Raw genomic sequence first — 17,867 nt, 5'->3', positions numbered from 1 at the left:
AGGAGCATTAGCATTAGCAAAATTAGCTTGTAAAATGACCCAGTGTTGTTACCAATACCACGCCTAACAGCTAAAGTTAATTATAAAGGAAAGGATTAACCATTACAGACAGCTTGCACATTATCCAACCATTTAGGTTATATACTAACAACTTAACACAAATTTAATGTGTTTAAAACATTCAGGCTGCTAATAGTATTTTATTGTTTGAAATTGCCTAGCTTAGCTTAGTTATCTAGATAGCTTTGGCTAGATTAGCTAAAGGTGGATAACCTTAACTTACCTTCAAAATTAATGTACCCCTCTATCCAGTTGCTGTATTTTTAAAAAAAAAATGTTATTCAATATTTTTGTGGTACATAAAAAGCACCACATATCTTTTTATGCAGAGATTTAAAAAAGTATTAGCAATAGCAAAATGTTTTATGATGTGATTTTTTAATGTGGTAATAGTGTTTAAGTGTTCATCTACAGTGGGAGCTGATGTGTGACATGACTGGCAGAGAGAAAAAGAGAACTGTTTAATAGACAGAACTGGCCCAGAATAGGGGAACAAAGTAGCTGATGATATCTATCTAGCCAATGTTCCCAGTCCTTTTTTTAACCCAAGTATCTAATGTTATCTAGCTAGCCAATGTTCCAGGTGCTTTTTTAACCCAAGTATCTAATGTTAATCAGCTAGCCAATGTTCCCAGTGCTTTTTTAACCAATTATTTGTTATCTAGCTAGCTAATGTTCCCAGTGCTTTTTTTAACCCAAGTAGCTAATGATAATCAGCTAGCAAGTGTTCCCAGTGCTTTTTTAACCAAGTATCTAATGTTATCTAGCTAGCCAATGATCCCAGTGCATTTTGAACCCAAGTATCTAACATTATCTAACTAGCCAATATGCCCAGTGCATTTTAACCCAAGTCCCAGTAGTTTTGTATGTATATTGTAACTTAATTAAGGCAGTTCTCTTCAGTTTATTGCCCTGCTTTTATTTAAATATTCTTCTTTGTGTTTTCCAGAAATGAAAAACATTCTCCTGAAATTCATATTTAACTAAGAGCAAAGTTAAACTGCTGAAAGAGGTGAAGCTGAAGCCATCCTGCAGAATCTCCAGAACACACAGACATTGTTTGATACATTTAACAGACAAATGAAGCCAAGTCCCGACATGGAGAAACATCAGCACTCTGTCAAGAGTTTTACTAAACAGAGTGATCTCAAAAATCACCAGCGCATTCACACAGGAGAGAAACCGTATCACTGCTCAGACTGTGGGAAGAGTTTTAATCTACAGAGTACTCTCAAAAATCACCAGCGCATTCACACAGGAGAGAAACCGTATCACTGCTCAGACTGTGGGAAGAGTTTTAATCTACAGAGTACTCTGAAAATACACCAGCGCATTCACACAGGAGAGAAACCGTATTACTGCACAGACTGTGAGAAGAGTTTTAATCGAAAGAGTACTCTCAAAAATCACCAGCGCATTCACACAGGAGAGAAACCATATTACTGCTCGGACTGTGGGAAGAGTTTTACTAATCAGAGTAAACTCAAAAATCATCAGCGCATTCACACAGGAGAGAAACCGTATCACTGCTCAGACTGTGGGTTGAGTTTTACTCAACAGAGTACTCTCAAAAATCACCAGCGCATTCACACAGGAGAGAAACCATATTCCTGCTCAGACTGTGGGAGTAGTTTTACTAAACAGTGCACTCTCAAAAAACACCAGCGCATTCACACAGGAGAGAAACCATATTCCTGCTCAGACTGTAGGAGGAGTTTTTCTGAACAGGGTCATCTCAAAAAACACCAGCGCATTCACACAGGAGAGAAACCGTATTACTGCTCATACTGTGGGAGGAGTTTTACTCAACAGAGTAATTTCAAAATACATCAGCGCATTCACACAGGAGAGAAACCGTATCACTGCTCAGACTGTGGGAAAAGTTTTACTAATCATAGGAATCTCAAACTGCACCAGCACATTCACACAGGAGAGAAACCATATTACTGCTCATACTGTGGGAGGAGTTTTACTCAACAGAGTAATTTCAAAAAACACCAGCGCATTCACACAGGAGAAAAACTGTATCACTGCTCAGACTGTGGGAAAAGTTTTACTCAACAGGGTCCTCTCAAAAAACACCAGCGCATTCACACAGGAGAGAAAACTATTGCAAATTTGTCCCACAGCAATAAAAAGCGCAAATCATAAATCTTTAGAACAGAACACCTTATTCTACACAAATTTTTCACTTTGTCACTTGGGACACGTTCCACCAGAAACAAACATGAACTGAATTTAACAATGGATTTTACAGGTTCAACAAAATGACTCTTATTCATGGATGATGTTTATAGAATTTAATGTTATGTTTTCTCGTATGTTTGATATTTCAGGACATTCTTCGTGAGACAGAGCTCAGTTTTTAGGGTGGTTACGTTATGAGTTTAGTTCTGAAGAAGGGAAGGTCGTTTGAGCGAGGGCACTGCCAGAGCTTGCACCAGATGTTAGATTAGCATAACTTAGTCTTTAAAATTTAGATGTCGTAGTTTTAATTTATTAATTTATTAATTTAATTTTCTGTAAACATTTCAGTGCTTGTGCTTAGAAGGTTTTGAATGCATTTAATCTCTTTTCTAGTATATACAGACTTTATTATTTCCATTAATTTCTAGTATCTTCGTTTTTGCTCTGTTAGTTGCCCAAGATTAGCATAGTGTAGCTTAATGCTATTAACCAACAGGCCCCTCTGTATGAAAGGAGAAACACCACCTGAGGAACTCCAGAGTGTGCTCCCAAAAGTGTGACCCAGAGCCACAGAGAGACGACACTGTGCTAGGTACTGCCGTGTGGACCGGAGGAGCATCCATACCCGCAGAGAGGCCAACAAAATCCTTTCCAGAGGTTAAATAAAACGCTCCAGCTGTAGTTCCCATACTGAAATCAACCCACTCCAGGCTTGTGTAGCGCAGTAAGGTTGCAGGCTCATTCACTCCCTCTGATGGTGTTCTCATTTGTCTATGGTTTAGTCTGATTAAAAATCTGTTAGCATAGAGGGATATAGAGGGATATTTGGTAGCGTTTTAATACTCAAGTTTTATACTCTCTTATCATTCCCTTATTGAGTATTATATGTTGTTGAAGTTTTTTTATCCTCCAAATTTACTAAGAATATCCAAATCATCAAGTTTCTTAATATTTTTTATCCACTACCAACAATTATGTTTGTGTTGCTTCACCTCTATATTTACTCATCTCTGTGGTTTTATAAACAGATTTTATATTGCAGATCTGCAATCTCATTGTGTTTTCTCAACATATGTTTGACATGAAACCTATAGGCCTGAGATGATCTTATGTTATTATTTGTTAAATATAGTCCAGTGTGAAATGGATTTGGGTTGAAATGAAACATATTAGGCATTTTCACATTTGAATTTCAGAAAGAAATTGATTTAATGGTTCAGGCTTTAAAGGGTTAGATATACAATTACTTCCAATGGTAGAGTAGCATGTGTGTTTAACGTGTATTCATATGTTTTTTTGTAATTGTGAATGCTTGTGGTTTGTGTTGTTCTGTTTTTTGAAGAGCATAGCCATTGACCAATTACACTTAATTACCAAAATCTACATTTGATTTATTGACCATTTTTTAATCTGTATCTAGTCTAGCTAAATGTCCAAACAAAGTATTTCCTGTTTTACTGACCATTATTATTGATAGCTAGCTTAGCTAAATATCCAAATAAAACATTTGTTGTTTAACTGACCATTATTATTGGAAGCTAGCCTAGCTAAATTTACAAACAAAGCAGTTGCTTTTTTTTACTGACCAATGTAAATGTTTCAGTACTAGTAACAGTGTTTCACGTCTGGTAAATTTGTTTTATTTCTTGCAATTTTTTTTTTTCTAAATGTAATTTGTGTTCTCTTTCAAGCTTTCATTCGGTATCTCAGTATGGGATACGCCCCTCTCGCATATTCTCATGTAGCCCGGCTAAAATATGTAAAACTCCCTAGTTCTTAAATAGCTACACTTATAAATACAATAATAAATAAAATAATATAAATTCATAGTAATGGTTTAAAACGTACTCACAGGCTCAAAATAGTCATTGTGTTTGTGTAAATAGTTTAAAAAGAAAACAAAAGCCGCACAGAGTACATATTTCATGTATTTTCTGTGTTAATGCAAGAAGGTTACCTAAAAGTGATTAAGGGATCTACTGAGGGAGAAGTGTACAGGTGAGGGTGGAGTAGAGGATGGGAACGGGCCCGCCCACGGGACGAGAGAGAACAGCGGAGATGCGGGAGTAGCAGCGCGGGAGAGGCGAGGAGGATAAAGTTCCTCACAGGCTGAACTAAATTCACTAATAATCAGTATTAATTAAACTAACCGGTAATTTTAAGGACACTGAAGTCCATACTGAGAGTGTGCTGGTGGATGAAGCTGGGATAATCTCTCTATAAGTAAAGTTCTGTTAGCACTGTTAGCTTAGCCAGCTCGGCTAGCTGTGTTTAGCCTCGTGTATTAGCTGCTCTGCGCTAGCCGTGAACTCTCCGCTGCAGCGCCGCTCCGACAGACTGTTCCCCGGACTGACTCGCGCTCTCTCCGCCTCCACTGAACACCAGGACCGCTAACACTGCTAACCAGAGAGCGCTCTGAGTCCCCGCGTGGATCAGAGTTCCTCTGAGGGAAAACGCTCCGTGCTGCAGGACCCCGCGCTCTGCTCCCGCTCATATTCACTGAATCTGAGGTAAATCTGAAACTCTTATTTCTGCTCGTTAGAGTAAAGCGGACATTAAGCTCCGAACCAGACCTGCACCGTTTAGTTCTGTTCATTTAATCAATAATTCTGTTCTTTATGAGTGTGTTCTTTAGAGTGGGCCCACATATTTAATTTAAGATGGTATTTTATTTTACAAACTAACTTTAAAAGGTAAATTTCTGATTTAGGGTTTAAATATATAACTGACAGTGTAGTTCTGATAGAAAGAAAAAAGGGGTATATTAACCTAAAATCAATCCTACAGCTAAAATCTAAGATACTAATTCTAAAATAAGATCTAATCCTAAAACATAAGCCTGAGCAAAAATAATCATTAAAATAATTGGTTATTTAAATAATTGGGGTACTGTTTAAAATATAAAATTTTCATTTGTGTCTTAAATATACATATGGGTATTTACACACTATATTTGTACTATTGCATCTAAAAATGTACTAAACTGCTCTGTCTTGAAAAGATATAACTTGTTGATGGAAGCCTGCTATTAATGTATTTTTTGTTAAAAGTACTAAAAAGGACACTCGATTCTAAGCCTTATTTTGCCCTACCGATTTGATACACTCAGTAAACTACTGGCTATTTTTATATACCTGTGTGATAGTCCTTTTATTGTGTTTTATATTTTCTATTATTTTATTTAGTTTCTACAAACATAGAGAAGGGAAAGAATAGATAAATAACAAAAGAAAAGAAAGAAACCTAAAAAGAAATGTGGAAAAATAGCTAAAACAAACCAGCATTAAAAACTAAAAGGTTAACAAAAAAATAAAGAAACTGAAAACATACCAAAGATCATAAAGATCACCTTGAAGGTGGTTAGAGACTAGAAGTTTAAAATGATTTAGTGACACCAGCGAGCTGAGCTTTAGAGTTTCCTGTAGTGAATTCCAGCTTGCTGGTTCACTGTAATGAAAAGCAGATTTTCCCAGTTCAGTTAAAACTTTCGATGATCCAGTTACTGGAGTGAGTCTGATAGGTTGTGTTATTTTTAATACGTTTTTGTGAGATGTTTTGAAGGATGGCATATAGTGAGGAAGTTCTTTTTAAAACGAAAATAAACCAGTGTGTTCCTGGTGCACAGCAAGAGAAGACCATCCAACTTTTTTATAGAGTGAACAGTGATGTGTACCAGTAATGAATCTTAGCGCCGCATGATATACAAAATCTAGTGGTTTGAGTGTAGTTGCTGACACATGTCTGTAAATCACATCACCATAATCTAGCTTAGATAAAAACGTTGCTTCCACAAAACTTTTTTTCTTGTGTGCACTGGAAAGCATGATTTATTTCTATATAGGAAGCCGAGTTTTTGCCTTAGCTTACCCGAAAGCTTGTTAATATGGTGCTTAAAAGTAAATTTGTCATCTAGCTAGGGGTGGGCGATATGGCTCTAAAATAATATCACGATATTTCAGGGTATTTTTGCGATAACGATATACTTGGCGATTTAGGAAAACTAAAAGAATTAATTAATTTCAGGAATATAGTATAATAGTATAACAGTATAATCATAATGTGGAAAAATAAATAATATAGCATAAAATAATATAATGCAGCAAAAAATATTGCAGAATATTTAGTGCATGCATGTCGTCGCTGTCCAATGAAAAACACTGATCTCCAAAACAGAAAAAACCTTGTAAACTTTCAGTGGATGTCAATGTAAAAACAGTTTATTTCAGGTCATTTTGAAGAGTTTCTATTGGTCTATGCATTACGAATTTTTGGCACAGTGTAAGGGACAGTTTGTTTGTTCAAATTATGTAGTAAACTAAAAATGAACAAAAATGGAGATAAGTGTTTTTCATAGGACAGTGATGATATAAACCGCTAACTAAAACAATTATACAATTAATAAAATTAAAACTTCACAGTAAATAATAGACTACTTTTAAGACAGAACATCCCTATTATCACAATATGGATTTTTAATATCATGATATTTCTGTGTCACGATATATTGTATACGATATAATATTGCCCACCCCTACATCTAGCCATATGCCAAGGTGCTTATATTCATTAACTCTTTCCACATTAGAACCCTTTAAAGTTGTAGTTTTAAGAGTATAGTTGTAAAGGTGCACGGTGTAGTCCACCTTGGCTGTGGGTGGAGATACAACCTATCTGATACAAATGTTCTAGACAAACCTGCATCAGCTGGTCCTCAAACAACACTAGTTGCCCTGTGGCATCAGCAATAAAGCAACTTCAGTACTTTATTGAAGACAAAACATAACCTAAATTAAAATAAAAACATGCGCTGTAACAAATGGAAATCAAAAATTAGTTCACAGAGCGATAGGGTAAAGTTTACATGTGTCTTGTTAATCATTTTATGTACAATATATGTCAAAAGTGATCCGACTGAACCATGTTTCTTTGATATATCTTTGGAACAAGTTCATCATTAATAATGTTCTATTCCAAGAATGCAGTAAATATCTTCATTTTTCTTTCTCTTTTTTGTTTGTTAATAAATGATCCATCAGGCTTACACACATGGATCAGACACATGCATTTCACAGCTCCCGTTGTGAAGTATTTTCTCAATAGTTCCAACATAGTTCTACTTTTTATACATTCAGTACATAAAATAACTGTACATAATATTTGAATAGGTTTAGGTTACTTAGGTTTAAGTGAGCACATTAATTGTCAGAGAGTTACAGGTAATTATTATTAGCTAGCTAGCTGTTGACATTCGATTTTAGTTAGCAAAATTTTTGCTAAATAACCTGCCAATGAATTTAGCTAATGCAGCTTTAATTAAAATATGTAATAACTACAATAGACTACAGGCCAAATATAATAGAATATGTGAACAGCTAGCTAGATAATAATAATCACATGTAACTGTTTAACATTATGTTAAAGATGATTGGTTGAAACTCCCTCTGCATCTGTGGTGTCTGGGTTTGGGTCCACCTATTTAGTAAACCTGAAATTCTCACAGTATGATTGTGTGCAAAATGAGAAACAGTTTGCAAATATGAATTAAGTATTTGCCCTCACTCACTACTAAGTAATATCCTTGTAATATTCAATCATGAAAGACAGAAAACAAAGAAAAAAATCAGCCAGCATGAAATTATCTGGGAAATGAATGAGGGTGATTTCTGACCCTTGTGGCCCTATGATAAATCCTGCGCAAATAGCAGGCTTGCACCAACACTGTTAAAATAGTGTCAGAGTTTGTTTGTGAAACTGTTTTTATTAAATGCTGCGGAGCTTTAAACGCGCGGATGAGCTCGCGTTCACGCTCGGGTTCAGTCTCGCGTTCACGCTGGGGTTCAGGCAGACAATCTAAACTCTAGTATGCAAAACTATATTATTATTTTTATTAAATTTTCCATTCTTTTAAATAGCAGGATACTTTGAATTTTATTTCTCAGCCCGGACGAGACCCGGCCCGAGGAAAGTAATGGAAAATCTCGGGTCAGTCCAGGCTCCAGGAAATAGTCATCTGTTTTTTAATACTATTTTTATTTTATATAAAGCTACGGCCTGATAATCACCATATAACGAATAACGAACGAAATAACGAAAACTGAAAGTTCCCCTTAACTGAAACTAATAAAAACGGTAATTAAAAGAAAAAAATAAAACAAACTGAAATTACAGTATCCACTACAGCAGCTTAATAGCGGGTGATGTTGTTCCGTTTCTGCTCGCGAAGGGGAGCAGGGGTTGCGGGGTGCAGCGCCTCGCGGTCCGTGGAATTGCTTATATTTACAGCGCTCCAGCTAGCTGCGAAATAATGACAGAAAACTCTGAGGAAACTGCAGAATTCTGTATGGGATTAGAATATGAACGTGAGTGACATAAAAAAACTGTTTTGTAGAGAAATAGGAGATGAGGAATATTTAAGGAAACAGCTGTAACTTTGAGTATCTCACACTGAACACCCCATGCTGCAGGATAAACTGATAAATCTGATTATTTCGGTGGTTGGTTGGTTAGTATAGGGATTTATTGTCACTTCAGCACAAATGTGGCTATTTGTGGCGATAATTTTGGTGAAAATTAGTGAAACCTGTAGAGTTTATTGAGTTTTTGCTGTGTGATCTCCTCAGTGAGAAGCCCCACCCCATAACCAATCAGGGAGCTCTAACTGCTTACCACTCCTACTGCTCTTTCATTGTGAATGCGCAGAATGTCTTAAACGTCCGTTTTTCAAAGTTCAGGCACGTCACGTGGTTAATATACCGTCACTATTTTACAATACCGTCACCATATTTAAATACCGTGGTATACCGAAATACCGTCATACCGCCCAACCCTAGACCAGACCCTCGAAAGGGTAGACGTCATCCACAATGGCTGGAACTTCTTGAATCTCCGTTGAGCCTGTAGTCGTCAGATGTAGTCCCCCTTGGCTACGAGTAGAGATAGCAGAGTAGAGTAGCTTCATTTTGCCAGTGTTGTCAGCAATAATGCAGCCTTTCTTTTCCAGATTTGTGCCGAATGCATTCACCACTTCTGGAGGAACACCACCTTTAAATCTAGACTCTTCTAAACATTTCTATTTGCTCAAGCGTTTGAGTAATGTCTCATTACAATGTCTTCCTCTTACAGCTTATCCAGCAAATATAAACCCTGTCCTAATCATCTGCTTTCTCTTTCTCTCCCCATGTCCTGAGCTGCTGCTACCAGTGCCCATCCCACTCCAGCAGAGTTTTATAAAACCATTCTAACCCCTTTTTCGTCCCTCCCCTCTCTGTTCTCTCTCTCTCTCTCACGTGCTGAGATGCCGGGCCGGCCGGTCTGCCTGGATGTGTCCACTTCAGGAATCAGCCCTGCTCTTCTACTCATCAGAATCATTACACAACCTTTCTAACTCCTGCTTTTTGTTTCTCTTCCTATCCTCTCTGTTATCTATCTCTTTTACATGTATGGAGATGCCCTGTTCCTGATGTTCCCAGCCTGGCTCTCCACTGCCCGCTGTGTTGTACTCCAGCTCTGCAACCCAGCACTGATTAACATTAACACACTCAGTATCTGTTTCTGTATTAGCCATAGCTCTACAGTTTGTGCCCATCACATTCTTATATTCATAAATTAGTACCTGTTATATTAGCCATAGTTCACATTAATTCTCTGTACTGTTTTGTTCTGTTTTTTGTTTGTTATTTGTTTGTACTGAGCGAGTCAACCCGAGTAGGATGGGTTCCTCGGACTGAGTCTTGGTTCCTTCCAAGGTTTCTTCCTCTTAAAGGGAGTGTTTTCTTGCCACTGTGTCACCATAAAATTGGCATCTCTGTGGTGCTGCTCATAAGAGGCGTTGACCTGTTTTTCCTGTAAAGCTGCTTTGTGACGACCTTTGTTGTAAAAAGCGCTATATAAATAAAATTTGACTGAATATTGAATACAATGAACAATGTTACACAATGTTCAGCAGTTATCATTTGATAACCCTCTGATTTGCTTATTTAATAGGACAAATATTTCTAAAATGTTACACTGATCTACAGATAGGTAGTTGTATTCCTGGTGTATATTATTTGATTAGATCTGGATAATATATGTTTTTGGTGCTGACAGCGCGACAGATTTAACTATTCCCTTATAATTTATCATCATCATCTCATAGTCAGCGGGCAGGTCTGCTTTAGAAGCATGTCCCACCACAGCCTGGTCACGAATGCCTTTAATTCCCACGGCTCTTCTTCCACGAAAAGAGACTTCAACTCTGTCAAACTGCATCAACCAACCAATGAAGTCATTAATATGCCTTTCAGTTCAAAATAATGTGCAAGACTTGGTCACCAATGTGGAAGGACTGCTGCTCACCAAGTTCATCCACTATATATGTATATTTAGTATATTTAGTATATATTTTATAAAAAAAACAAGACATTCAAAATATGTACACGATAAACAGATTTGACAGTCTTGAAAAGAGGGCAGATTGTTGCAGACCAGAAATATATAGAAAAGTTGAAACTTTGTATTGTAAAGTAAACAAAAAAAATTACAATCAGGTTTAGGTGATAGTGTTTTGTTCAATTGGATCTGTTATGATGCACCTGGATAATCTCTACAGAGAGGACTGGAAAGGGAGGGGTTACTTGAGTTTGCAGAGCTAAAAAAAAAACACCAGTTATTATTGGGGTTTACAATATGTGTGTATGGATGCTGGCGATGAAGCTGTTCACCATGGCAATGTCAACTGCTGGGGCCTCATGTACTAAGACTTGCGTAGACTTCCTACTAAAAAGTTCCGTACGCACAAAAAAATCCGGATTTATCAAAACGTGCGTAGACAAAATCCCACGTACTCTCTCTTAGTACATCGCAATCAACTTGAAATCAAGCGCAAATGCACGAAAACATCATACCTGCCACGACTCCTCCCTCAATTACGCAGAGTATAATGTTAGTATCTGTAACAAAAAAAATTCTAGGAACTATTAAAATCAATAAATCCTTTTTTTTTTACTTTAAATACATTTATGAAGCCTATACCTATGTAAGAAGTGTAAATCATCCTTTACACACAATAAATTTCTTCATTTCTGTATTGGTATTAAGAACTGTATATAAGGTGTATATACCTTATATAAGGTGTATGGCTATACATATGCCTATTGGGTTCTGTCTTTTCTTCTCAAATTAATGCACTGAACTGACGCAGCTCTCTCTAATGAACGTCAGTCGGTAACAGATGCTGTAAATACTAAATGCCTCTTAAGAATATTTTTTAGTTGGAGGACCATTGCTGTCTTAGAACTCCAGGCCAATATTTAATAAAAATATATTTGTTTAAAAATTACAAAAACATTATTGGAGACAATCAGTGATTTTAAATTATTGAATTATTGTCCAGCCTTAAGTATTATGTACATATTATGTACATAATACTTAAGGCTGGACAATAATTCATATTCAATATACATATCAGTGGTGTGCAGTAAGGCCTCTAAGGGCTGACCAAATGTGCATGTAAATAATTACTTATTTTTTTATCAGGATGTATATAATTATTGCAAGTGTAAGCATTTATTTTATAGATTAACTAAAAAAACAGCAACTAATTCAAAGCATTAGTCTGTGTTTTTCGTTGCTATAGGACTGTATGATTGACAGCGGTACTGACCAATCAAAGCTCTTTAAAATGTCTTCTGCTCACGTGTCCGCGGACCCTTCTCCTGATTTTGAGAAGGGTGTAGTAATGAGTCTATTAGAAAAGTCTTAGGACAATCTAACCAATAAGACTCATGCTTTTCACTCCGGGGGCGGGGCCATGGCTGCCTAGCCCCTTCTCTGCGCTCGGATGAAGGGGTCAGGCTACGCGCATTGATTAGTAGTAAAACGGAGAGCGCATGCTGGATTAATTAAATATTTAGCTAACTATCATGGAAATAAGACAGATATTGTGTCATATTATATTAAAAAGCCTTTTTAAAGGCTGCCTTTCAATGTGAAACTAAGTAATATGCCGTGTGACTGGTGATTTTTGTGTGTACTTAATGTTTTGGCTGCTCTGGCATCCTGTAGAGATACAAATGAGTGATATTTGTTAAACGCCTGTACTTGTAGGAACATTAAGCATTTATTGTTGGGTCTATTGTATGCTTTTGTAGTTTGTAGCTGTATTTGTGGACTGTTTATGTGTATTAAGTTCATATAACTCAGTCAAGACAGAGTATATATAGTTATTGTAGAATTTATCAATGTGTCTGTCGGGCGGGGGGATGTTGGGGTTAAGGGCAGGGCGGGTGGTTGCAGAAGGGGTACCCACTATATTCACGACACGCCACTGATATAATATATATATATATATATAAATATATATATACATACATATATATATATATATATATATATATATATATATATATATATACACATATATATATATATATATATGTATATATATATATATATATATATATATAATGTTACGGTCACTGACTTAAGGGACTTCTGTATTGCTACCACTCACTCGAATTACGTTGCCTTCTACGGTGTAGTACTGCTCGCCATTCCCTGGCTTCTCAAATTTGACGGAGAGGGGGCGTACGGCGCGGTCGCACCGTGCCTCTAAGTCAGTGGCCACGTGAACACTAGCACATTTAAACACAGCAGTGGAAGAGCTGACGAACAGCTTAAACTCCCCATAGCGGGTGGTTAGGTTGTAGTTTTTTTAAAATGTAGGACTGTCCTTCTTCCATTAGAGAACAATCGCCACACACGTAGCCACTGACTTCATAGCAGTAGCGACAACCGCGCCGTCCACCACCTGCCAACCCTCAGCCCGGGGCACCAGGACTTTGCTAACGCACTTCACCCGGATGGGTGACTCCTTTTTGTAGGGCGTCGTCGGGCGGGAAAACATTCTGTGTAACGAAAAGAGCACAAACATACAAAATAACATGTTAATATTATTTTATTCACTATGTTTCACGTAATTTATTGTATACCCATGATTTAACAGTCCATATGCAAAAATATTATGTGTTGATTGGTTGGAAGAACAATCCATATTATTAAACTGTTTTGGAACTAAGTGGGGCTATTTTGCTGTTATTGTTCTGTGTATGTGACGCTTAGCACTGATTAATTATTACATAATAAAAAATAATATGAAAATAATCTAAATATATATATTTTAATTGCTTGGTAGAGATGCGTGACGTTGTTTCCACCCGGACACTTTAAAATGGGGAAATGTACAAAGTTTTGCCAAAAAATCTTACTAAAAATCTTCCATTTATTTAAAGAAGATCTTGGGAAAACGTGTCAGTACAGAAACAGTCGTGCTGATTTTAGTTGTGGACCTGAGAAAATTAATCATAAACGGTAAGCTTTTCATATTCTACTCCAGCTTGCTTAAATAATATGTGCAGGAGGGTTTAACTATATTTACCATGCACTTTAACGCGGCCTAAACACTATTTTCTCTACCCTAAAATTAGACCAGCCGATCCAGACCAGCAGCTCCAAGGCGTGCTGTAACTTTTAAAAAAGCTAATGTTAGATGTTACTAAAGCCCGTTAAAGAAGATTAATTTACGTTAGTCATTTTGTAGTAGCTCACAAAGCTAGATAGCGCAACATTCCTTTTTCACGTCGCTAGCTGGCGAACAGCTAAAGCTACAGGGCGCATTGGAACTACTGGTCTGAATCTTCAGGTCTGGAACTTAAGCTGGTTCTCTGGCTCTATAGCAGTGGTCTCAATCTCATTCTATCTGGGGGCCGCTGTAGGTAGAGACTGGGTGAGGCTGGGCCGCACAGGACAAGAACACGTATTTTATTCAACACATTCTGCCATGCCAGGTGTTCTGTCAAGTGATGCTACCCATCGATACGCGCTTTCTAAAGACACTGCGCATGTGCTAACCTACATTTGTATTATTATTTCAAGTGTACTATAATAATTCTGTTTTTCTAATATTTTTTGTTCATTTAATAACCTGGACTCACTGTCATTACATTGTCAAAGTGTAATGGCAATTAATAATAATAATAATAATAATAATAATAATAATAATAATAAAATATTATCTTAAAATAAAAAAAAAGATTATAATAAACTCATACTACCATAACTTTACCCTGATACGGTGGTTTAGACTATCCAAATATAGTACATGAACTTCTGCTGGAAACATGCTCTAATATTGTGCTACTTTTGTGCTTTTACCTTTAAATATACACAAAAGGGTAGCACGGTTTGTCAGGGTAGCACAAGTCGACAGAACACCAGATCTCTCGTCTCGCCGTGTGGGCGTATCTTGAATCCAAATAAGGCAACAGGTGTATATATATATAACAGTAAATTATCATAATGTAACTTAAGTTCGTTACTTACTTGAGGCTCAGTGACCCTAGCTTGCTGACCTAACGGACGGACCTAGCTCAGACTGACTGACTCGGTGCCAACCCTGATATTTATATGCCCAATGAAAAAAGCAGAAAGTGCACGAGATATATATATTTATTTATATAAATAAATCTATCATGTATCATATATCATGCTAGCTCTCTCTAAAAAAAACAAAAAAAAACATATATTTTAAAACTACATTCAGCATAAAAAACATTCACTACTCATATGTCCTAAACCGAACTCTACCAATCAGAGACATGGCTTTACGTTTGGTAATGAAGGTTTGAATGGATGGGCTACACTGAAATAAAAACATTTTTTAATAACCGTAGAATAAAAAAAATGTAAATCTTTTATGTAAAAAAGAAAATACCTGAAAGTCACAGTAATAACAGTTGTTTCAATAAATCTTCTGTAAAAGCACAGTCGAATTCTGTAAATTAAAATGTTATTTGACTCAACTGTGCAGTTTTTTAAGGGGTTTGAATGTTAATTTATATGGAGGACCAAAATTGAAAATGAATAAATAATTATGTAAAATAAAAGTAATATGGCAATTAAATGGGTAAAGAATAATAATTATTAATATCAAAACAAATACATATGCATAAAATAAATATCTTAATTGTTAGTTATGGGTTTCTTTATTAACATCATATAATATTTCCTTCATTTGTTTAATTTTTTACATAAATATTTATTTCTGCATTCATTTTTTTCTGTATTTATTTATTTCCCTATTTATTTAATTTTGTATTTATTTATTAAAATAAATTAAACAGTGTTAATAATGAAGCCCACAAATGATAAATTATGGTATTTATTTTTATGTATATATATATTTATTTTTATATTCATTATGATTATTATTTTTCATTTTAATCACCATATTACTTTTATTAAGTGATTTTACTTAAGTTTTTATTTATTTATTTTATTTTTAATTTTGGCAGTTTTGGTCCTCCATAAATTTATGGGGTCTCAGTGTAAAAACACACCCACTAACATATAAACACAGTCTTTGGTGTAAAAATACAGACCAGTAAAGTAGTTTCACATTTTTTACATTTTGCTGTAAATAAGAAATAACACACATTTAAAAAACAAAAAACAAAATGGAACACAGATATAATCTTCAGTTTCACTGTTTAATTAAGTTTCAGGGCTGATTTACCCTAAATTATTATTTAGTTAAACACTGTTATGTTCACAAGCATTTATTGTCCAATTTCAGCTGGAGTGTATTGTGGCGGTGCAGTAGTGTATCTGTGTTTTTATGGGTGTTGTAGCCTGTTTTATAAAGGTATGTGTACACTGGCACTTTTCTTCAACTCATGTGGACGTGCTGGATCTCTCTGCTCCCATGTGGGCGTATCCGTGACATTTTTAAATTTTAAAAAATTTAAATTTAAGATTTAAAATTTTGAATTAACCTTGTTGTAATCAATAGTTCCATAAATCCATATTCCGGCTTTTTTAGTTTCTCTTCTGTGGTTTAAAGGCTCCTGTGGTGTGTGTGTGCGAGGCTCACCTGTCTCAGCCTGCTGTTGGCAGCCGATTGGCTGGACACAGCGTGGCGGCTGGATTCATTTGCACAAAGTTAAGCTTTGCTGAACTTTTTCGCAGGTGCGTTTATTGCAAAGGTGCATGCACAGCAGCATGTGGCGGGTCTAAATGGGATGCAATGCAGACCACCATGATGTAGTTTCATAGCAGGTTTATCCATATGACTGGGTTTAGACAATATGGATTATAAGTGGATTGAGTGTTTCTCGGTGCTGTAAGCAACTGATCATCCAGTTAATAAACAGATTTTGGTAATAGGCATGTAGTTTATGACTGTATATCTTAAAAAATGCAACAATGTCTGTGTTTTAAAGTGGACATGAAATGCTTCAAGTATTTAGTTTAATTCACAAGATGTATTTTCACTCTAACAAATCTTATAAGTTTGACAGCTGTCAGTAAAACGGAATTAAAATAATAATCAATCTAAATGTCATTTTTTGCCCTTTCCAATAATGTAACAGATCTTGTGTTCTACAATAAAATAAGTTCATTCATCTGAATACAATTAAAAACCCTTACCAGAAAAGAGTACAAACATATTTAATAAAAAAATTAATAACAGTAAACAATGTCCAAATGAGAAAAATACCTTATTTGGTGTCAAAAGATGAAAGTGATTCCAGACAGTGGAAAACTTCCTGTTTTGATCCATGATCTGTGAGGTCATGAATACAGTCACTGTACATGATACATGTCGATACAGTTTGTTTCCTTATAAACACAATTTGGCACAGCACATCCAAACAATACACTTCCTGTATCGGTCACGTGATTTTTGTTTAAAGCAATACACGCACCAATGCAGGGTTCCACTCTTGTGCGCTCGGCACAGTGCTGACACACCAGAGTCGTTCGTCCCATCACTACAGAGTACTGCTTACAAGCTTTAACAGACTTTGTTACTTTTTATTTTTCTTTATTTTCTTTTTTGTTTCTATTTTTTTCTTGTTTGTTAATGCGTGCAAAAAAAAAAAAAAAACACAGTGAAGTCACTGGGATTTGGAGGTACCTAGCCGTATTCGACTCTTTGTGGTGAAGCCCGTCTCCAGAAGTTCTGGTGTTGGACTGGAGTGGTCAGAAGGTGTAGCTTTTGGCGACATTATCGTTTTGGGATAAAAAAGAAGCATGGCTGCTGTGGCAGACAGTGAGTTAAAAACCCAGATTCACACTGTCTTTATCTTCACTCGTGCTGCTGGATCTGTCTGTTGGTCATTCTGTAATAGAACCATGAACTGTTATGCACAGATTCCTTTTTCTTAAATATTTTCTACAATATTTTGAAACACTCAGCGCTATAATCTTTCCTCTACTTACTTGTATTTCCTGGTTTGATAGATTATATTCGTCAGTATTGCTGTGCTGAACATCCTGAAGTGCAGAGTGCAGGTTTGAGAGGATCAAGGTTGCTGGCATCCTCTACATGCTAAAAAAATGTGACAGTATTGTAGCGCTGGCTCAGAAGAAAATGAGTCAGACTGCACTTCAACAGAAAAGCGCTCTTTATTGAACAGGCTTATCACTCACTTACTGCTCTTACAAGAGCAAGGAGGATGAAACCAACTACAACTCAAGCTCAAAAACCCTTGCCTAGTGGCCAACACAGCCACAGAACAACCACAGGGCAGATGCCCCTAACAGCATAACATTTACATGGCCCCTCCTCACAAGAGTCC

At 36.2% G+C, this 17,867-nt stretch overlaps 3 protein-coding genes across 6 annotated transcripts in view; 2 read left to right on the top strand and 1 right to left on the bottom strand.

Annotated features, from left to right (window-relative positions):
- LOC111197413 (zinc finger protein 239-like) overlaps positions 1 to 17,867 on the bottom strand; it is a 414,061-nt gene that overhangs the window by 188,540 nt on the left and 207,654 nt on the right. The gene's annotated exons all lie outside the window — the stretch shown is intronic.
- The window catches only part of LOC125801382 (zinc finger protein 239-like), a 211,583-nt gene that overhangs the window by 36,906 nt on the left and 156,810 nt on the right, over positions 1 to 17,867 (top strand). The window lies entirely within an intron of this gene.
- The window catches only part of LOC125801301 (zinc finger protein 271-like), a 211,575-nt gene that overhangs the window by 36,898 nt on the left and 156,810 nt on the right, over positions 1 to 17,867 (top strand). For 2 of the 3 annotated variants that reach the window (XM_049477805.1, XM_049477806.1), the window contains exon 2: positions 1,010 to 3,630. In XM_049477805.1, the coding sequence (XP_049333762.1) occupies positions 1,141 to 2,211 (1,071 nt within the window). In that variant the 5' untranslated portion in view covers positions 1,010 to 1,140 and the 3' untranslated portion in view covers positions 2,212 to 3,630. Of the gene's footprint in view, positions 1 to 1,009; positions 3,631 to 17,867 lie in introns of those variants that run through there. The other variant, XR_007438662.1, reaches the window with a different exon arrangement.

The sequence above is a fragment of the Astyanax mexicanus genome, chromosome 4, assembly GCF_023375975.1.
Source record: "Astyanax mexicanus isolate ESR-SI-001 chromosome 4, AstMex3_surface, whole genome shotgun sequence".
NCBI lineage: Eukaryota > Metazoa > Chordata > Actinopteri > Characiformes > Acestrorhamphidae > Astyanax > Astyanax mexicanus.
Note: the sequence above shows the minus strand (reverse complement) of the source record. Positions and strands in the feature narration are given on the sequence as shown.